This window comes from Heloderma suspectum, chromosome 4 (assembly GCF_057233095.1).
Source record: "Heloderma suspectum isolate Gila_16-S chromosome 4, 16-S_ref, whole genome shotgun sequence".
NCBI classification, from domain to species: domain Eukaryota; kingdom Metazoa; phylum Chordata; class Lepidosauria; order Squamata; family Helodermatidae; genus Heloderma; species Heloderma suspectum.
The window spans coordinates 135,873,700-135,897,254 of record NC_139461.1 but is presented as its reverse complement, the minus strand read 5'-3'; the positions used below and the strand labels follow the sequence as shown (position 1 = coordinate 135,897,254).

The window sequence follows — 23,555 nt, the reverse complement described above, 5'->3', positions numbered from 1 at the left end:
CCCTCAAACAACCCCTGCCACCCAGGTTTGGATGGCACAGCAAGCTGCAGCTGGGGCTTGAATAGGCAGCCTGGTGCCTGCAGGCACCACAGCTCCTCGTGGCCTAAATAAGGGTTACTGCAGAATTTGGCCTTTGCATTTCAGATTGAAGAAGGATTCCAATAAGCACCTTGGTGAGAATCAATTAAATTGTACAATGTTTTTTTGAGGTACTTGATGGATGGCACTGAAATTAGTGTTAAAACAATTAGCAGTGTTTTGTATGAAAATAAATCCTGACAAAAACCTCAGGAAAATAAAATGCACAATTAAGTACTTAATAACCTGATCCTATAAATCTGCATTAGCAAATTAGCCACCCTCTGCAGTGGGGATAAGGGAGCCTGGAATGGCTTACTGTGTCATCTGTCTGGTGCTCTGTTGTTAAATCCAGCCTCCCCATAGATAAATGCAGCCGTGCACAGAGTCAGGCGCCTAGAGCATCCAGAAGTTCCAGTGCTTTGTGCCGCAAAAGCCAAATCTACATCCTGTGCTTAGTGAATAGCAATATCAGTATACTTCTAGAAGATTATTGTTATATGTGTTTAAGAATTATTTCTAGTGAGTGCTTGTGCCATTCATTGGGATTGTGGGGGCAGGGTGAGGTTAAAGCCTCTCCCCTCCTCCCAGCAATCCCAGTGTCCACACATTGCTGATAGTGCTGGAACAGCAAGCTGTTTTTCAGTGCCCCGTGTCTTGTGCCCCGACAAAGGACTGGGCCAGTAGTGATGCTTCGGAAACTCCTAGAAGGCAGTGGACTGTAGATGGGATGACCACACAAAGCACCTGTATCTGTCCCCCTCCTAGTGTTGTCTTAACCAGGTTGCTTCACTTTGTTGCATCATGCATGGCAGGGCCTGTCCTGGGTAAAATTTATGTAAATCATGATTACACCCAAAATCACACAATTGCTGCAGGGCTACCATGTATCTTCCTTCTCTTGGGGTATAGACCTTGCCAGAAATCACATTCAGCATTATTCATTGCATAAGGGTAGAATTTTGGCCTTGGCTCATGGGCTATTTGATCATTGGTTTAGAACAGCACTGCAACCAAAACTCTCCCCACGACCTGAGTTCGATCCCAGCACAAGCTGGGTCTCGGGTAGCCGGCTCAGGTCGACTCAGCCCTCCATCCTTCTGAGGTCGGTAAAATGAGTACCCAGCTTGCTGGGGGAAAGTAGTCATGACTGGGGAAGGCAATGGCAAACCACCCCACTACAGTCTGCCATGAAAATGCCAGCGCAAGCGGCGTCCCTCTAGAGGTAAGTAATGACCTGGTTAGGACAGCCTTCCCCAACCTGGAACCCTCCTGATGTTTTGGACTACAACTCCCATCAGTCCCAGTCAGTATTGCTAATAATCAAGGATGGTGGAAGTTATAGTCCAAAACATCTGGAAAGTACCAGGTTGCAAAAGGCTAGTGTGGGTGTAGCCAAACTAGCTTCCAAGCAGGAAATGCATGCAAAGCAGAATGCTGGGAGAAGGATCAAGGAAACTTGGAAGGACTTTTTGTGTAAGTGTGACACAGATGCATGTTGTTTGACTTCAGATATATTTGGGGAAATCCTTGAAGAATCTTGATACAGGAGATAAAAATCATAAGGTTGAAAAACAATCCATGTCTTCTTTTTACTATCTTTTTACTGAGAGAGAGAAAAGGATTTAAAGTAAAAATGTTTTACATTTTGTTTTCCCTGAAAACTGTGAGCTCATAGTAAATAGTACTTATAATGTTAATTTTGTATGTAAATAATAACTGTCAATCCTGCTAAAAAAAATAGTCATCTAAACCACATCCCTCAACACACAGCACTCAGATGTGGCATTGTTAATGCCATGTATGCTAGCTGCAGGCAGCAATCTAACAACAGAAAGGAAAATGATATATTATCATTGCACAAGACACTTTTTAAAATAGCTTAGAAATCATCCAGCCATTCTACAACAAGTATGACATATTATTTACAAACAAAATGGAGTTGTCAGTGTGCCTTAATAGAAGCAACTGGTACAGTAGAAGTAGCCCATGCCAATCTTTATTGTGTCTTTGTACTTTCTTTTAAAATAGAGGATTTCCTGAAATTTAAAGATGCCCAAAAGCAGAATTTTATCGGCACCAGGCTAAGACTTTCTTCTACTCCCAGGCATTTGACATAAGATTTTAACCAGTCCAGGGATTTTTGTTGTTGATTGTTTAAAACAGGTTTTGTACATAAATGGTTTTTATGGTATTTTTAATCTTTTGTAAACTGCTCAGAGAGCTTTGGCTATTGGGTGGTATAGAAATGTAATACATCATCATCAATATTATTTCAATGCAATAGGAAGTGCCAAAGCTGGTAATTAATAATTAATATGTCAAAAATAAAACTGTACAAAAGGGTAGACATATTTTAAGCTGCTCTACAGGTAATATTTAATGCACGTGAGCTAACTGATATGGAGTATCTCTTCATACAAAATCTGTGGGATTCGTGCCAAAGAGAATGATGTTCTCTTTGTATATAAAGTAGGTAACTTATGTAGTCATATTACCTTATTCTTCCAATGCTAATTTTTTTTTAAATACAGGGGGGAAGAATATTTCAAATGAAACTGTTGGGTGCTATGTCTTTAGGAGGCAAGCCAGAAAGAGCCAGCATGAGCAAGCCATGTGAGTGAACTGGAAGAAACAGTCTCACTTTTGCACAGAATCCTATGACAGCGATTGGCATATATGTTCTCTTCAGGGGCCAGAATAACCATGGGCCTGGATAAACTAGTAACCAGGGACAACAGTTACGTTTCTCCCCCCCTGCTCCCCTCCCCCACACATACACCTCCAATCTAAATTTTTCTGTCCTGTGTTTTCCTCAATGAGTTGTAATAATAAATAGCTGATTTTTTGGAAGAAGTCTGGTGCATACCACTGTACTCAGATACACAGTAGAAACATTCTAGCTCTCCGCCATCTCCTGTTTAAGGTTGTATATTAGAACCAAACTACATGTTAAAAATATAATAGAGTATTGCCAATGTTGGATTGTGCGACTAAAGAAGCGGTGCTTTAGGTGTGAATACTCCCCCCTGCAAAGCTAACGTATCAGTGAAAAGGCTAGGCTAGAACTGTCTCCCTCACATGCATGTTAGCTTTCCACATGTGTCACTGTACCACTAGCAAATAAAAAAAAGATCACAAGAAACCATTCAGGCCCATTGATGGACTTAAGCTGATCAGCAGAAGAGAATAAACATTCTAACTGTACATTTTATAAAATTAATGGCAGTAATCTTTGTACATAACATTGGGCTGATCAAATACAGCTGCAATCCAGGTCCAGTGCTCTCAGCTTTGGAAATGCCATTTGCCTTCTGGGGATTTAGTGAGGGGAGGACTTGGATTTATTTTCTTCCAGACCCCAAACAGGTAATCTATGGCAGTGCCAACTATCTGTTGTGTGATGTGTATGTAGAGTCTACCTCCACTTGTTGATCACCAGTGATGCACCAGGGCACATTAATTAAGATTTTATTTGATTTTACTTTTTTTTTTTACTTTTGTTTACTAAATGTAACAGTGCGATCCTATGTTCCTGGGAGAACATCCCAGGGGCCATAGGATAGATTCTATCTCCCATTCCAAGGATGGAGAGAGAGGTCCAGCTGTGGAAGCAGAGATCCAACCTGTCAGGGGTGTTTCTGAGCGCAGGGAGTGGGATAGCAGTTCAGATTCTGAAGGAGAACCATCAGACATGGGGGAGGTGTCTTCCCAGACTAGTTCAGATATGAGTAGGCCTGCTTCTCAGGTTACAAACATCCAGATAGCTGAGCATGAGGGTCCCTCCTCACCCCCCCCCCCAGTGAGAGGCAGCGAACAGGAGGAGGCAGGGTTTGGGGAGGATGACCTAATAGATGCCAGGCACAGGTGCAGAGCAAAGAGAGAGAAGGCAGGGGCGGAACTTAGTTGGTCTACCCGATTGGCCTTGCATGAAAAGCTGCGCTTAGGGGCCTCACGACAAGTGAGGGACCTCCTCGCTTAGGTTAGGCTAGTCAGACTGCCTCCCTCTTCAAATGCCAGCAACTTATTTATTATTTTTATTATTAAATTTATTAATCGCCCATCTGGCTGGTCACCCTGCCACTCTGGGCGATGTACAGCATACAATAAAACAATTTAAAACAATAAAATTCTACAGTAAAAACATTTTCTAAAATACCCTAACCCACCCCAAATGCCTGCCTGAACAACCACGTTTTTAATGCACGGCGGAAGCTCATTAAAGAGGGGGCATGGCGGAGTTCCCTAGGGAGGGAGTTCCACAGAGTGGGGGAACTCTTGTAAATTCCATTTGAATCCCCTGAAGGCATTCCTTTGTAGATGGAGAGTCTCTGAGAATTTGCATCTGTATGACCCTGTGAAGTAATGGATTAAAAGCTGTAGATTGAAGCCTCTTGTCTGTGTATGTTTGGGCATTGAAGTAAAGTGGGGGCTAATGGAATCCTGACACAACCTTGGTACTCCCTCCTATCTCCTGTGGAAATCTCCGCAGTTCTTACCTCTAACAGCAGAGATCTCCGCAAAGACAGGTGGAATTGCTCTGCTAATCAAATAAATATGCTAAATTAGATCTTCATTTATTTGAGAGAAACAGACATTTTTAAAATTCAAAAACATCTGGAAAACTCACATCACTGACACCATATAGTCACAATTAAACATAGTAAGTCAAATCTGTCTTGACCATCCTAGGAAAGCTACAATGAAAAAAAAAATGTTAAGGTCAATTCAAAACTAGTTACATTGATGTAATTCCCTTAAATGAACCCACACAAGTGAAAATAACACATAGATCCTTCAGTTCTAAAAGATACTACACTTGAAATTTAATCATTCTAGAATAATTCTCAAAAAGACTTTAGAAACATTACAGACTAACAGTGACATCCATTACGTTTATACTCAGAAGTAAGCCCAACTGTAAGTATTTAGTACAAAAAAATTGGGTAGGATACTTTCTCCCTCTTTTCCACCCTGCCCAACCAAAATCTGCTCTAGAGAGCTCCCCAATCCTCTGGAGCAGTTTTGAGGGCACACAAGAGACTGCAAGGGGGAGAATCACCCTCCCTCCCATTTCCACTGATGAAAACAGTTCCATCAGCAGAAAAAAATAATTGGATAAAACCCAATGATATACATTATTACCTGATTTTGAAAACGCAAATTTCCTTATTTGTATAAATCAACATCAGCAAAATCTGCTAATGCAGATATAATCATATTTTCATTATCAATTTTGCTGATTAGCTCAGAAGTGTATGAGATAAAGTAGTTATTCAGACAGCCCATCTCAAGAGAAAGATTCTTCCATTAGCATGCATGCACAGAAACACTGATGACATTCATAAAAAGATGAAAGTATTTTCAGGAAAAGACCTCAATATTGTAAACTGATTCAAACCGATTCAAGTGGTTAAAAAGAAAACTAGTGGATGCACAAGAAGAGAGGATCCTGGATGAAGATGCTTATACTGCCATGAAAGTGAAAGACATGCAAGAAAGGATAACATATTGTGGAGTGAAACAGCAGGGTGTACAACTTTGTGATGTAAAGCAAAATGTCTGAGTATCATGCTTACTCTAATTCTGGAGAAAGAAAATAAGTAAAATAATTTTCAGAAAGTCAAGCACAATATATAATTCTCACTGGCCCAGTTCAAGCATTCATTCAAAGCTTCATAAGCCATGGCTTATGAAGCTGGGAATGAGCATTGGGGCCAAGCTCGCCTTTGCTCTTCCTCTCCCCTCCTGTCATGAAGATCCTGGCTTGTATTAAGTTAGAGTTCCTCATTAAATCCAAATTGGGGAACTCACATGTCACTTAACAAATCAGGAAAATAAGCCAGGATCTCATCCAGGGAGGGGTGTCCACCAGTGATTTACTCTGCGCTGGCTGCATTTGGAGGTCTTTAGGGATACATGACATCCTGGTCATCCAGCAGCCACCCTGGAGCTTATCATGGAAAAACTGGATTTTCTGAGACTACTTAAAGTCCAATTCTTTTTCTTAAGTTGGGTTCTCCATAGTATAGTTGTTCTGTGCCCTAACCCCCGCATTTACCTCGGGTATGCTAGCCCTGCCCAGGGGTGTGCTTTTCGTGACCCCAGTCAAGGCGTGTTTCTTGTCCCTGTGTTTCCCAGCACAAACCAATTAGTGCCTACTCAGAAGTAACTCCCATTGTGGTCAATGAGTCTTGTTCCCAAAATGCGCACTCCTGAAGTTACTGAGATTCCCTTGAATTGAAATAACACATTCAGAGAGCCTTAATGTCAATGCTTTGAAGCTTTGATTGATTGCAGCAGGGCAGCACTGAGTTCCTATAATGATTGTTTATTTAAGAAAGGAAGTAATGCTGGGGGTGGGCGGGAGAGAGAGAAGGGGATTGTTCGCAGCTTCAAGGCAGGGGCAACACTGTGTTCCCGTGATGATTGTTGGTTTAAGGAAGTACTTAATGCAGGGGGTGGGGGAGAGAGAGAGATAGGAGAGTGATTTATGGCAAGACATTGGAGGAAACCTCCAAGAATTTTATTGAAGGAGAAAGAGGGGGAGAGCCTGGGGGGGAGGCTCTCTTATTGGTTGAGCAGCCCCTGCCAGTCAGATGATGTTCACCCCAACCCCCCGTTCTGTGAAGCAACTTATAGTGGTGCAGTGCACTCGCTTGTGGAGCCTTGTGCAGACACAAGCACACCAAAGCCGATCCCTTGAAAAAAATCTGAGTAATCTTCCATTTGCTTCTCCTTCCATTGTCATGGAGAAACCCTCCAGATTTATGGATCTTTGAACAACCATCCAAACAGGGCTACTGTCTTTTATGAATAAGATTTTAATCCCTCAAGTATTCTAATTAACACATTTATACACTCCTCGATCAATGGGTCTGCACAGGTGTAACTAAAGCTTGATCTTGACCTACGTTCTGTCTCTGCTAAAATCTCATACCTAATCCACTGTAATCTAAATCTACTATGATATTTGCTAAAAAATAGACTGCAGGAGGACATTTTTCTGGGTTTAGTAAAGCTCACACAGTGAATAGAACAGTCATTGTAAAATAAGGAAGATGACAGGAAATGTCATTATCTGATAAGAAGGCTGATACGATTATTAACTTTGGTATCAACATACATTTAAATTATTTCGACAGATGTCTATATGAGAACATTCAGGAATGAAAAAATAAGTTTGGCAGAAATGTTTGGTTCATAAAATTAATTACCGTATTCCTTAGGGAAGTTGATATCACATGCCACAAAAATAATGTGCAAGGACATGTTCACTTTTGCTTCTCATAGGTATGTGTTAAAATGCTTAGTTTAACAAAAAGCTTCTGCTCAAGGTGAAGACGTATTTTTTTTTTAGCCAGGTGCAGCTAGGTGGCAAATACTCAGTTAACCAGTCTCAGCAGATTCAAGGCCATAAGTGGTAAAAGCTGTCAGGGAATTTTCAGTTGCAGCACTCCGAGACAGCTGCACACTATTCCAGTTGTCTGCTGGGCATTATTTGTTTGGGAGGGATTCTACAAAGAGAGCTAAAAGAAAACATTTTGTACAATACTGTTATTGCATTATTTTATAGCAACTAAGGGCACAATCTTATCAAGATAGGCGGCCACCTCTGAACTCGGAGGCAACCACCTATCCAAAACAAGGCAGGAAAGGCACGGGGGGACCGTTCCCTCCGCGCCTCTCCTGCCCTATTTTCCTCTAGACAGCCGTTTTCGGCTCTCTAGCCGTGGGGGGCTCGACCATGAGAGGAGGCTGCGTGTACGCACAGCTCCTCTCTCCCCACCCTGGAACGCCCCCAGTCCCGCCCCTTTTCAGTCCCTCTGCACTGCTCTTCCAAGCATGGAGGACAGGCTTCTCCTTGCTGCATCCGACGCAGTGCGGATGTGGGGGGAGGTCAGTTTTCCAGGAACCAACGTCGGAGTGCGGACTCCGAGGTCAGTTCCTGGAAAACAGCATATCCTATGGCCCTCTAGACAGTGTCTAGTGGCCATAGGATTGCTCCCTAAGGGCATCGTCCAGCCAAAGTTAAGCACTTATGTTTAAGTCCCATTAATTTCAAAGAGAAAGTTAAGCAATGGGAGAAATAACTTTGGCTGGATTCCGCCCACAGATTTCTAAAAGTATTTTGAATATGAGAAGCAAGTACTAAGATTAAGAAAACTAGAATGGTGTGGTGTACATTTTTTATTTGACAGGGATGCTTTTACATCTATATTGCATTTTTTAGAATGTCTTGCCCTATACCTGATCTTGTAGAGGATAGCAAGCTACTCTCTTTTCTTTTAGACAAGTTGCATTCCTTCTGAACAATGTTAGGGAATCAAAGTGTAATATTGTGCACTTGTGGACAGAACAACTTTCATATTCCCCGTCAAGCTATATATAATTTCCTAAATGGAGACAAATTTGAGTGCATTTAAGCCTTCTTGAGAAGAAGAGAGTATCTTTTTAAAATTTGAACTGGGGAGTGAAGACTCAGTGTTTATTAAGTATGAAACTTGATACAGTATTTTGTCATCTAAGAATTCTATAATTAGGGAAGTTTTAAACTCTAGTTTTGGAACTAATTTTATTAGTTGTAGACCATTAACAAAGGTATGACCCTTTTGTAGGATATAATAGATTCCGTTTCTGTAACAGCTATAATGAAGGATCAGTGTCCTGTTACTAATCAAAAGACATTACTAATCAAAGCAGTTTGTGTGTGGTTGTGTTAAATATATCTGAAAAACCATGAATTAAATTAATCTCCACTAAGGGTAATCTGTGTCCAGAGGTAATCTTCTGTGCATGGATTTTGTTGCTGCACTGGGCACCATCCACGCTATAGTCAGGTGTAGAAAAATATCTGGATGCACATCACATAACAACACATTCAGAAGTGTATAATCCAATGTGATCCTCATCTACCATGCATGTGCATTCTGCAGCATTAATGGGAATTGCCAGGCACTGCTGGGCCACTATTGGACAAATGCAATACCATGTCACGTACAAGAATATCTGAATTGGGGCTCATGCCTTTGGCAGATTTCAAAAAGAGAAACAAATCTAAGTTTTCATTTTTTTAATCAACCTAATATGATTACCAGTATTGCGGAAGAGTAATTACAAAATAAGATTACCCATATCATCTCAACTTTAAAATATTACTGTAAAGTAAAGGACAGTCCCGTCCAGATTCACCCCTTGGCATCTGAGGGGATTTCTGTACTGCCAACCACCCTCCCATCTGTATGGAACTGCGTGGATGTCTTCGGAGCTAGATAGATTGGATTGGATCCAGATTTAGTCATGCATAGAGTGGAACCGCTGAAATCTATGGGACTTAAGACATTCCTGACTAAATGAAGTCCCATTGATTTCAGTGGGTCTACTCTAAGCATACTAAGTCTGGATTCAACCCATTGTGAATGCAGGGGAGGGATGATAATCTCTTACAATATTTACATATCAAGGAGTGAACACAGATTTACCAAGTGGTAAGGGCTTATTTATGTGAAACTTTTATCCTGCTATTGAGATTGGTTACTCACGGAAGTATGCGGGCCCTTTAGATGACATTGTTAACCTCCAGGATGTCTCCTGCATTAAAGACCTTTATTTCATTTATTAAAAGATCTGAGATCATGAGCTATCAAATTACCACACTTTGAGTTTCGCTTCAGTTCCCTTGTGAAAAAGGAAAAGCCACAATAAGAGGAGCTAGACCACAGTGCCATCTAGCGGCTGTATAATGAAACATGGAAGCCTCAGATAAGGGGGAAAGGGGGGAGGAAGTACATGTAAAGAGAGGCTGTCGTGATCCTGCATTTAAAACGGAAGTAGAAAGCCCCATTTTAAATGCGGGATTTTATGCTGGTGTAGAGATGCTCAGAGTGTGGGAAAGTTTACCCATTTGTTTAATGTTTTGTAAAGTTCAGCAATGCAGATAACTCTGGCTGGCTTTGTAAGTATACTGTAGTGATTGTTATTGCTCCAATTCTAGTTACTGAGTTCTGCTTTTCTGGGGTGTCTCCCACCACAGGCCTGTAGCCAGCCTAAAGGTTCTGGGGGAGTGCCAAAAAAGTGGGGCGGGAACATTCACCTGGTTTGTAGGCCTTTTAAAGACAACATTGTAAACTGCACTTTAATTATTTGTTTGTAAAAAAAAAAATTAGGTGGTCAGAGAAAATTTAGGAGAGGCAGCCCCCCGCCCCCGCCTACTCATAGAATCATAGACTCAGATAGAATCATAGAATAGTAGGGTTGGAAGGGGCCTACAAGGCCATCGAGTCCAACCCCCTGCTCAATGCAGGAATCCAAGTCAGAGCATCCCTGACAGATGGCTGTCCAGCCTCGACTTGAACGCCTCCAGTGTTGGAGAGCCCACCACCTCCCTAGGTCATTGGTTCCATTGTCGTATTGCTCTAACAGTCAGGAAGTTTTTCCTGATGTTTAGCTGAAATCTGGCTTCATGTAACTTGAGCCCATTATTCCGTTTCCTGCACTCTGGGATGATCAAGAAGAGATCCTGGCCTTCCTCTCTGTGACAACCTTTCAAGTACTTGAAGAGCGCTATCATATCTCCCCTCAGTCTTCTCTTCTCAAGGCTAAACATGCCCAGTTCTTTCAGTCTCTCTTCATAGGGCTTTGTTTCCAGTCCCCTGATCAGCTTTGTTGCCCTCCTCTGAACCCTCTCCAGTTTGTCTGCATCCTTCTTAAAGTGTGGTGCCCAGAACTGGACACAGTACTCCAGATGAGGCCTAACCAGTGCTGGGTAGGGTGGAACTAGTACTTCCCTGGATTTGGAAGCTATACTTCTATTAATGCAGCCCAAAATAGCATTTGCCTTTTTTGCAGCCACATCACATTGTTGGCTCATATTCAGCTTGTGATCAACAACAATTCCAAGATCCTTCTCGCTTGTAGTGTTGTTGAGCCACGTATCCCCCATCTTGTAACTGTGCATTTGGTTTCTTTTTCCTAGGTGCAGAACTTGGCATTTATCCCTATTAAATGTCATTCTGTTGTTTTCTGCCCAGCGCACCAGTCTATCCAGATCACTTTGAATTTTGTTTCTGTCTTCCAAAGTCAGTCCAATCCCGCCCAATTTGGTGTCATCTGCAAATTTGGTGAGCATTCCCTGCACCTCCTCCTCCAAGTCATTAATAAAAATGTTGAAGAGCACTGGGCCCGAGACTGAGCCCTGCGGTACCCCACTCATTACCTCTCCCCAGTTTGAGAAGGTCCCATTGATAAGCACTCTTTGAGCCCGATTCTGTAGCCAACTGTGGATCCACCGGATCGTGGTTTCATCTAGCCCACTTTGAGCTAGTTTGCTCATCAGGAGATCATGGGGCACTTTGTTGAAAGCTTTGCTGAAGTCGAGGTATATGATGTCTACAGCATTCCCACGCTCCACAAGGGAGGTTACTTGATCAAAAAATGAGATCAGATTCGTCTGGCAGGACTTGTTTTTGACAAATCCATGTTGGCTTCGATCACTGCATTGTTTTCAAGGTGCTTACAGATGGATGGCTTGATCATCTGCTCCAGAATTTTCCCAAGGATTGATGTCAGACTGACTGGTCTGTAGTTCCCAGGTTCCTCCTTTTTACCCTTTTTGAAGATACGGACATTAGCCCTCCTCCAGTCATCTGGCACTTCCCCCGTCCACCATGATTTCTCAAAGAGAATAGACAGTGGTTCTGAGAGTTCTTCTGCCAGTTCCTTTATTACTCTGGGATGCAGTTCATCTGGCCCTGGAGATTTGAACTCATTCAAAGTAATGAGGTGTTCCTTGACCATATGCCTATTGATCTCAAGCTGCAATCCTGCCCCTTCAGCCTGTATTTTGCCTTTGCCAGGGGGATCATAGACCCTCTTCTGGGAGAAGACTGAGCCAAAGTAGGAATTGAGCACCTCTGCCTTTTCTTTGTCATCTGTTATCGTTTTGCCATCCTTATTTAATAGCTGAACAACCATTTCTTTCCTCTGCCTTTCACTATGCACGTAGCTGAAGAAAGCCTTTTTGTTGTTTTTAGCATCCCTCGCCAACCTCAGCTCGTTCTCAGCTTTAGCCTTCCTGACACCATCCCTGCAATTCTGTGCTACCTGCCTGTACTCTTCCTTTGTTACTTGGCCTTCTTTCCACTTCCTATATGTGTCCTTTTTTGTTTTCAGGTAATCCCTAAGCTTTTTGTGAAGCCACATTGGCTTCTTCTGCTGTCTTCCACCTTTTCTTCTTGTTGGAATTGTTTGTAATTGTGCCCTGAGAATTTCCTTTTTTAAAAGCTCCCACCCATCTTGGACTCCTTTTCTCGTTAGCGTCGCTTGCCATGGGACCTTACTGATCATTGTTCTGAGTTTATTAAAATCAGCTTTCCTAAAATCCAGGGTATGCGTTTGGCTACACTCCGCTTTTGCTTCCCTTAGAACCAAGAACTCAAGTACCCCTGGCTATAGGCCTGTCCTTCCATTCATTGCTGCAGTTTTTTATTAGTACGTCTTTTTTTAGGTAAGTAAATGGTTAATAAGTTCTCAGTCTTAAAAGTCTACACATACTGATAATGGTGTTATTTCACAAATATCAATAAAATAGTCTTTCTTCTCTTTGAAGCTGTTCTCTTTCCCTTAGAAAAATGTCTGGCTTTTAAAAAGAAGATTGTGTTGCTTTGATGCTTGTAAAGTCCTCAACTGTGTATAATTTCACACCTCAAAATCAAGATTAATCAAAATCCCACTCCATCCAGCCCTCTCATCCACAATACACACTGAACCATAAGTGCAGAGATATAAAATTACAAAAGCAAGCAAGCAAACAAAAAACATACTCCAGGAATTGGACCATTCAGAGGTTAAATTTAACATCTTGTATTATTATAGATTGGTGAAAGACTCCATCCTAGCCCTTTTTCAGTTCAGTTTCTGCCCAGTATATTCCAGCAATAAACAGCCAGTTTTCTTAGCTTGTCAATAAAGTGATATAACCCCCAAACAAGTGAATTCTTTAAAAAAGCTCACAAAAGCGTCAGATACTTACAAATTTTAAAATATATAAACAACATGCAGAATAGAAATCTGAAATCTTAAACTTAAAATCTGAAAACTATGCAGAAAAAACAGGCAAAACAAAAACAGGGAAAACAACATCATCATGCATGGCAGAAATAAATCAACACCTTTTTATAGACAATGCAAAATTCTGGTAGAAAACCTAAACATTTGGCAACCTGGTCATCCATACTGGGCTATGGTCTAAGTAAAAAATTTGGCGTTGTATTTGTGTTCTGTGTGCTATACACTCCAAAACTTTATTATAATTTAGTTCTAGATTATTTGTATGCAGCATATTTGACAAACCGTGTTGTAAAACAGCTTTGCATTGCCTCCTGCTGTATGATCTTGTAGTTAAATATAAGAATATGTACATTTAATTTGGCTTATATCTGAAATGGTTTGAATGCTAGTCATACATTTATTGTTTCATTCACAAGCTTTCTGTAATCCTAAAATTGGGCATTCCTGTATTATGCAAACATTTTTAATTATGCTAACATTAATTTTTGGAAGAATAATTGTTTTATGAACACTCTTAATCCCCCACTGCCCTACAGAATGAAGACACCAGTATTTGGGGATCTGCATTGTTTTATTTCTGCATGAACAGCAGTCTGCTGGGAATGATTAGAATTTCACATCTTAAAAAGATTAACTTCTCAATAATGGGAAACCATGGTGCTTAGCTAAACTACCATAAATTACTAACTTTCCTAACTCGTAAATGGTACCTAATAGGCACTGTGGATTAAATGTCCCATATCAATTAAAACTGTATGGTCACATGTTTAAGCATAAGTGAGAGATTTACACAAATCAGCATATTTTTCTGTAGTGTTTAGTACAAATGGAAGTAATCAGGTAGACAATTTTAGGGATGGAACTGAAATGTCACAGTGCTTGCATAATTATAATTCACTTTGAGGACCTGTTTCTATCTCCCGTTGTTGCTAGTGTGTGCTAGGGAGGACAAGCAGTGGATTCTCCAAGGTCTCCTGTATTGGGTTCCAACACATTTGAGGGGAGATATATTCAGGGAGATAATCCTTTATTTGGAAGATAACAGAACCACAGTGAAATATTGTTGCTGTACTTTACAGGGATAATCCATGGCGAAGATAATTTTGTGCAGCTCTCATTCATTTCAATAGAGTTGGTGCAGGAGAATTTCCTGACGATTGTGCCCTTCATCTCATTTAGTGACTGGGTTCGCACAACACGTTAAGCAACACTGGGTTGTTTTTCCAGAGCAACCTACCATTGCTTAGCATGTCATCTGCAGGTGGAATGTGTCCCACAGTAGGTAAAGGGCATTGGGCAGCGAGCCACTCAGCAAGAATTTCCATTTGTGAATCTCCATTGAGATTATTACCCGTGCCCTTTTCCCTTGCCTGTGACAGCCCCTCCAATGGTGCCCAAACAGCCAGGGAAATTAAAAAGGCGGGGGGAACTGACCCCAATTGCAGTCAGAGCCAGGAAGGGGGACTTGGTAGCAGACAAGATGGGTCTGTCGCCAGGTCCCCTAGGATGTGGGGTGGAGGACTGAAGGGAGAGGGACAGGAGACAAGGGAGCAACCCACCCATGGTGAGTTGGTTGCCTGATTGTCTGGCAGTGCGCTTCACACCCTGGGTGGGTTGCTCTCAACAACCCACCCTGAGTGCCTGGCGTGTCGTGTGAACAGCCCCAGAGACTTGCCTGAAGTTATGAACTCACTAAGTGGTTGTAGGCAAAGCATATTCTCTTAGCCTAAGCCCCCACATCTTCAATATGTTGTTACAGATAGTTTTAATATGTTGTGGGCTATGTTGCGAGGGGTAACCCTGCAAAGGTGGCCTATAAATGAATTAAATAAATATCTGAAAAATACTCACCTGTTTTAGAGGGTTCTTGCTCGGATTATAACAAAATGCAGTATATGAAGCACTTTCAACAGCCGACCAGAACAATCCAATAGGGGTTGGGTTGGGGAGGGAGAATCCATGGTAAAGGAACTCCTAAACCTTGCTGGGTTCTCACAGGCCAGAGCAGAAAGTGGGGGTGGCTTTTCCCCATTTTTAACCCACAAAGGGCGCAATCCTAACTAGATAGGCGGCCACCTCCAAACTCAGAGGCGACCACCTATCCAAAGCAAGGCAGGAGAGGCATGTGGGGGGATCATTCCCTCCACGCCTCTCCGGCCTTGCTGTTTTTCACTAGATAGCCATTTTCAGCTATCTAGTGGCGGGGCCCCCGACCGGGATAGGAAGCTGCCATAAGACACATTGGATGTGTCATACGCGCAGCTCTGCTCTCCCCACCCCAGAATGCCCCTTTTCAGTTGCTCCACGCTCCTCTTACGAGTGTGGAGCACGGGGCTTCTCCGCGCTGCCTCCAAGGCAGCGTGGACAAGAGGGGAAGTCAGTTTTCTGGGAACTGATCTTGGAGCGCGGGCTCTGAGGTCGGTTCCTGGAAAAGAGCATCTCCTGTGGCCCTCTGGACAATGTCTAGTGGCCGTAGGATTGCTCCCTACATTATCTTGTTAAAGATTTCCTGTCCAATTGGTCTCAGTGGCAGGCAAAATAAGTATGCCAGCTCCAGGACTGGCAAATAGCTTCCCCTGTTCGGAGGGCATATCGGGGATGAGGTGGCTTTGGATCCTGTGCATCCAAAGCCTCCCCTGATACACTCCTGGAACGCCCCCTTTTTTTCCTTACCACCATTGGAGCAGTGACAGTAGAGCAGGCATGGAGGCTGAGCTTTCTGCTACTGTCCAGAGAGGGCCTCCACCATCAGACCTCCCTCTGTGCCCATGAAGCTGGAGGCCCATGGTATCCTATGTCCTCTGGGAACTTTATCTTAAGTCATTATTATAATCGTCTCCCCCCCCCCCCATTAGAAAAACATTCTTTGAGACCTGAGGAAATAGTGCAATTTTAAAACAATTTCCATATTCAAACACATTCAACCACCTTTGGTGCAATTCTACTCTCAGACCCACATCTGTAGTGCAGTCCTGACATTACGTAGTTCTAAATTGCAGAAGCACTGCAATTATGTGACTCCCTCCGAAAGGAATCCCAGCCCCAGATTTATTCAGAAACAGAGTAAAACTTTTTTTTAGACAAGCTTTCATGATCTAGATCTGCCTCCTGGTGTGGCTTTCAATGACTTCATTGAGTGCTTTGTTTTTGATAGATTGTATTGTTTTATTGGTTTCCAGAGTTATTTTACTAATTTGATTTTATGCATCTATATTCTTGTTAGTTTCCTTGAACTTCCATGAAGTAGCAAAGTTGGTTTTTAAATGTTAGAAATAATTAAAAATTCTGATTTGGCACTTTTGCTTGAGTGCATTGCTAGCCGATGTTATATTATAGCCCTCATGTAAAATAATAAAATCTGGAATCAAATATGGGGTTCAAAGTGTCTGAACGTGCTTCCCTTTAACCAACTTATTTTTTATTTATAGACTGGCCTTATTGTTGCCTGCTACCAAGGGTTTGTGGATATTGTAATAGCCTTAGCACAATGCCCTCATATTGATGTAAACTGGCAGGACAGTGAAGGGAACACGGCTCTAATTACAGCTGCCCAGGCAGGTAAGGAGGTTTGCTCCTCATTTCATTTTCATGTCCAATGGTGCATGTTTGTAGCTACCTATTTATTGTTGTCCTTGTTGTGATGAGCCAGTGAATGTCATGGTTTTCCCCACAATATTTAGATTTTTGCTCATTCCAGCAAGCATTGCTGCTGTGACCCCTTCCATTCATTTCAGAGAAGCTTGTCCTTTTTAATGCAGTCCAGCACTATAGCTAGCGAGGCTGTCACAAATTTAATGCACACCAGGGTCCATCTACTGGATTAGACTTGTTGGAAATGACTGATACTTTTCACCGGGGGGGGGGGGGGGATGTCCTTTCTATTATCCTTTTCTAAACTATCCCCCCTCCTTTTTTTTAATACAGGATAGCTACAAATACTGTAGCTACCAAGCATGTTCAGTTCAGTTCTCACTAGTTTGTTTTGTGGGGAAAGGGGTTGCCCCCTTAGAGATTTGTTTAAAGTATTGTTTGTACTTCTACAAATTTCGGGATTCATAAAAGCATGGTGGTATCTCACTCTTGTTTCTCAGTGACCCCATTTTGACTTCATTCCTGTCAGCACTCACCACCTGAGTTTGCTAGTAGAGGGCATTATAAAATGTATTCATTCAGTGCTTTTCAAAGATAAAAACAATTTAATATTTTTAGGAAACAGTTCAGGGAACCATTAAAACCATTACATGAGCCCAAGGAGGCTATAGACTTATTTTTTTCCAAGCAGCAGTCCCGTATGCTGTATAACAAAATGGAGTGGAGTTTCAAAAGTAGTTGCTGCTGTTTCAAAGGGGAGGGGGAAATAACTCCTGCATTACCACATAAGAGCTTAAATTGGCGGATTTTGTGACATAAAACACATTTTAATTTTTTTAAAGGCCTTTGCATAAGCATAGGTAGCTCTCTGAATCCTGGTCATAGTGCTTCAATTGCTGGGATGGCAAGTTTACGACTGGCATTCAGACAGTTGTCTGCTACAGTTTTTAAAAAATAAAGTAATACTAGTATAGCTACACTTGTATTGCAGGCAAGGATATCGGTGAAAATGTTTATTTTTATATTAATGGAAAAGAACAAAGGGCCTTCTAGTACAACTTCCCTGCCTAGAACTGTCTCCCTACAACCCCTGAGAGATCAGCCCAATAATCTAGAATTGGGCCAATCCAAGGGCTCCTGACTCATACCAAATCTCTAATACGTGTTACTCAAGGGCTTCACTATTCATTTCACTGGAAGAGTGCAGTACGTTTTAGTCTGAGCAACAATGCTTTAAAATATTACTTTCAAATAAAAATCAGGAATGTAAGTAAACTTTGTTAATGATAAGCATCATGCTATGCCTTCATATTACTGAATAATATCCATTCATTTCAAAGTAGAGCAACATAGAATTGATAAATATTGAAATACAGACTGCGCTCATATGTGGTTTTAGCTCTACATGGATGGAAAGTGTGACCGGGAGGAAGACTTCTGCTGAGTTTATTTTCATGTTTAAATATTCTCTGTTATATTCAAACAAGAAATCCTGGTTTAAAAAAAACCATGGGTTAGTGAAACAAGCCAGCTTTTTAACCCATGGTTTGAAGTAAACTTGTTTAGAAATTGACTAAGTGTGCAATCCTATGCATGGCTGGCTGGAGAATGCTGCTTGGACTTTTTTCTGCCTAACATGCATAGGATTGCACCCTAAGGCTTGTTTTGAACCAAGATCCCTGGTTTGAATTATTGACAAGCTATAGGCTGTACATGTGCTGGGTCGAATTTAATAAAGTTGCGGTAAAATGCAAACACTATCTGTGGAAGTAGCTTCCCTATTAAAATCCTTAAATGCTATTGTACAAAATATTAGAATTGATACAATGTAATGATAATTTTCTGGAATTCCGTTGCCAAAATATTTGTCTTCTATCTAACTGGAATTCATAAAAATATTTGCAATGAAAAGCTATTAATCCTCTGTGATCTTCTCTGATAGTTCTGTTTTGTTTAATTTTGAATATTGCCTTTAAAAAAACCCAATATCTGACATAGCTTTTTAACTAGGTTTAGGTGGCCTTGTTTACTGTATAACCTGTTTTGGTTGTGCCCATGCAGGATATATATCTGGCCAGTGAAAGGATGAGATTTAAAGCTGGGTATTTTCTGGCCTTTATACTTTATACTTAATTATAATGACCTCAGTATTAATCCAGAGGGCTGACATTGATTTTATACAGTCTATCAGTATTTGATACTGATCCCCAAAGAAAATTAAGCTAACTTTAGTCCACAGGATGCATAGAAAGGTTCCCTATAATTAGCGTGAAGTTATTGTCTCCATTTATAAAGCTGAATAACAATGTTGTCAACCTTTCTTTCATTCAGGAACTTGTTACACTTCTTTAGAGTTAATACTTATTGATTATTGTATGGTTGGGGCGGAACTATCATTTTGTAATTGCAGTACACTAGAAACAGCCTTACAAGGAATTTATGTATTTTAATGAAAAGTGCATTTATTTATAGACTTTTATATATTACCTTAACTATGATTCTTTTTCAATAACCACTGTAAAATTTCAGAATCTTCAGTTACTTGTCAAACTGATTGCATCCCTCTCTGTCAGACTGTACAATTTCTATTTTCTGTCAACTTTTTGTCCAATATTTCTATTATTTTCAATACAATTGCTGTTGTTAAACTCTTAAAACAGATGTTGATTGATTTTAAGTTCCCTGAAATTATAATGTTTAAAAAACAAAAAAAAGCTCCTGAGCAGGCTGCCCAGAACACAATTCTATGCAATATTGATGAAAGGAACACTTCAGCTGGGTCCAGTTCCAGATCTATTATCCAGCTTCCTTTTTGTTCACCACCTACAAGCATAAGAGGATCTATCCCTTTATTGCAGTGATTTGCAATATTGCAGTAATTGCAATTTATTGCAATTGCAGTGCTCAGTTTTCTCTTGCCCCTTTTCCACACATCTACATTTGTTGGAAGCATCCAAGCAACTGCTCTCATTACTGGGAAACACTAAGCAGTTGTAAATTTAAGCTTTTTCATGGACTATTAGCATTCTGAATTAATTGTGCATTCTATTGGCAATCATTTTTCCTAGCCCTGATAGTTTATGTTGAAAGAGCTCATAAAACTAGAGGTCTTGATTAGCATCTTGCCTTTCTCCTACCACTTCAGCTATGAGGAGATATGAAGATTTATGTTTTATATTGGGGCTTTTAAGTGGAGTTAATTGATTGCCATTAACTTGAGCTAGTAACTACACATGAACTTGAAAATCTGAATAATACAGTCATTTGTGATGAAGACAGATTGAAGAACAAATCCTTGAACTATGTGGACCAATATATGCAAACATGTTCACCAACTTAAATAAGAAAATTATAAATACTGAGGCCATGAAATGCAAGAAGTTTAGAGGTGACATTTCTAGGCAAAGCTCAAATGTATAGTCTTTACAAGTAGAGTGACCATGTACAGCAGCAGTAATTAGTGATAACACAATTTTCCTAGCTTTGCTATGCTCATGTAACACCTGTAGTAGGAGAGAAAACCTTAGTCTTGGTTGAATTCTAAACAGATTCAAACATACTGATAAAGACCTTTAGCAATCTCATACTTGAGTCTCCCCCTGAAGTTCTGATGTTTGTGAAACACTCTTTTTCCCTTACCCATACTATTCTTCCTCCCTGCAACTTCCTCCAGTTCCCTCAGTCCTTTCCTTCTTCCTCCCATACCTCTTGAGTAGATGGCTTCTCTGTCCTCATCTAACTCTGCCACATGCCCTCTGGACCCTATTCCTTCATGTCTCCTGTTTACCACCTCACCTTTTGTTATCCCCTCCTTCCATCATATGACTGAAGATGGAGGCAAGTTGTGGGTGAAAAGTGAGGGGACAGAGAGGGGCAGGCTTTAATAGAGCTTCAAAAGTTAAAGATGGTCTGGGGATTATTGGAATGTGTGTGATGCTAACGTTGCTTGGCCAGATAAATAAAAGAGAAGGAAGAAAGCATGAATTTCAAGTGAGCAAACTTGGTTAGGTTTTTTATTTGGTTTTTTTACATTTCTTCCGAAGTAGCTCAGCAGCCTGAGAACATGATGATGAATGGAGGGAGTAAACGAGGGTAGTGGATTAATGGGGTGAACAGCTTGGTGGAATAGTGGGGCAAGCAAATCAAGATTTGAGGTTGTGGAGGATTTGAAAGTAGAAACTTTCAAAGGTGGTCAACTTGTGGCCCTCCAGATGCTTTGGCCTACAACTTCCCTCTCTGTTTTATGCTGGCTAGGGCTGATGGGAGTTGTATCTCAAAACATCTGGAGGGCTACACATTCACCACCCCTGATCTAGGAAGTGGCCAGAAGTGACAGAAGAGATAAGAGGGGGAAACATTTCAGAGAAATGTTTGCTCTGGAGAAGACCTTTACCATTTTCCTCTCCTATTTTTGACATGGTCTTGGGGCAACTTTAAACTGTGGTGGTCCACAGTTCACTAGTCTGGAACGATAAATGTACATTGAAAACAAATACGGGATTGTAAGGAAAAATACATTGTAGGCATTCTCAGTTCACCTCTGTCACAAAAAAAAGTCTTTGGGACCTACATAGCAAGGTTATGTTTTGGCATGATACTGGCATTCATCCATAACTTGTTTTTGACACAATTAGCCTGTACTTCTGACGGTGGGAAGAGGGATGTGCCTGTGTGTGCTCAAGAGAGAGAGAACACAGATACCTGTGTGGGTCCGCATGAAAAAGATACTAGATGCTTCTGGGGAAGGAGGATGGAGAAGTAATGTGCACAGTATATGTAGGGCTCCATGCCATGATGTGCAAGGGATTACATGTGGACCTGTGTTTGTGCATACTTGTGTGAAAGTGCAGATGTGTGTTCTTGCTGTTAGGTCAATTTAAAATGGGTAGTGTGTCTTCCTGATTAAATGGTTTGAATAAGGGAGAATAACAGTTCATGCCATGCATTGTTTTTCAATGTTTTCTCAGCCACATTTTTTGTTATGCATTACATTTTTTTTAAAAAAACATGGATTGCTCTCCTTTTGTATGTACAGTGGTAGACTGACACTGTTTTGATCATTTGGGTGCACTTTTCAGAAGCGTTATGCCCTGGACATATGCATGTTCAAATCACTTAACTGGGCCAGTTGTACTAGGCATGACCTTGGCATTTAGGAATTCAGAATATTTCCCCAGGCCTGCCATACTGCCCACCTTACCTCATTCTTGTAATTATGTTTCAGAGGGTGTCAGCCTACTTATTGTCATGCCCACTTAGGCTCCTCCGTGCTCTTTTCTCTTTCTTTCTCTTCCCATGCTCCTTCATCGTTCCATGCTCACTGAGGACAGTAATGAAGTCTGAATGAGGAGGCTTCTAGCTGCAGGCCCCAAGACTTGAAGGGGAAATGAATATAGAGCTTTCGCATTCGTCCTCACAGAATCAGAGGGCACGAGAATGGCAAAAGATGTGGACATTGTTATTATTAGTTACTTATCCCCTCTCAGCATTTTGGATTGTGGAGTGTAAACTAAAAGCTTGCACATTCCTAAATCAAGAGAAGTTGGTCAAGTAGAAGTTGGTCAAGTTGGTCATCTTAGTTATTTTGCATCTCTTCTTTCTTTTCTCTGTTAGATTGACAAAGCTGTCCCTGTATGTTTCAGATTGTTGTGTCACCACCCACGCTTCCCACCTGGACTCAAGAGAGCCTGTGGAAGTTGGGGGTGGTATGGGGAAGCCATACAGATGCTCAGCATGAATGCCTGACATGTTCTCTTTCTTCTATAATGTTTTGGAATACTTATAGTCAGTACCTAAACAGAGGGATTCGGAGAAAAGGATCATGTTAGGAAAAGACAACCAAAGAGCATAGGAGCCCATAAGCTGAGCATAATTAGTGCTGCTTAACAGATAAAACATGCAGCTCTCCTAGAAAGTGCAGGTTTGTTTAGGTGCCATGAAGCCACTGATCATTAAGGCTGCACCAGATGTCCTGCTATGGATTTTGTTTTATTTGTTTGCATGAAACTTCTTCATAAACATTCTTGAATAAATTTAACTGTCTGACACACATTGCAAAATATTTTACCGGACTGCAAAGTAAGATCAGAGAACATTTTTTTACAGCTTACAATAATTAAGTTGTTGTTGCAGCTGGCTGACAGACTACATTATTACACAACCCATCAACCCATCATACAACAAATGACAAGTGAGAAAAAAACTGAATGAGTAATAATGGCACTAGATGTTTGTCTTGTTCTGTCAGCCCAATTACAAGGGCTTGATCGTTTAATTGGTCTTCAGACTGTTAGCTCCCTAACGTCTAGCCTCTGATAGATTTTCACCGCTCTGCATTTTTCAATGATGCTGCCTTACCAAGCCGAAAGGCAAGCCAACCTTCTGTTGGAGATTATGTCTGATGTGGTCTGCTGAAACCATTTATAAGAATAAATGTGTTGCATATCTTTATTTACTTATTCAGTTACTTCAATTCTTACTCTGTCCTGTCTCTGTCCAAGAGGCTTGGGTTTATTTGTGTGGGTTTTTTTAGTAGTGACTGGGAACTGAATCCTGGTATGACCAGCAAAACAACAACAGTGTAAAAATAAAGTACTGATTAAGATAATTTAAAACGGGAGTGGGCAGAAGGTAGATCTGAGTTATCTTAACTAGTTCAGCCAGGATTTATGACTCCCAATATTTAGGAACAACAAAGTGACACCATGAAAAAAAATGTGTGGAAGGACTGTGAGTTCTGTTCAGTTCTGATACTCAAAGAAGTTCTTTAACTCTGAGTGCATCTCCTATTGGTGAATCTTGGGGTTCTACTAAAAACC

General features: G+C 41.1%; 1 protein-coding gene across 1 annotated transcript in view; it reads left to right on the top strand.

Moving 5' to 3' along the window:
• The window catches only part of ANKRD33B (ankyrin repeat domain 33B), a 61,059-nt gene that overhangs the window by 20,090 nt on the left and 17,414 nt on the right, over positions 1-23,555 (top strand). Inside the window, exon 2 of the mRNA XM_084850587.1 lies at positions 16,575-16,704. Coding sequence (XP_084706713.1) covers positions 16,575-16,704 — 130 coding nt within the window. The remainder of the gene's footprint in view (positions 1-16,574; positions 16,705-23,555) is intronic.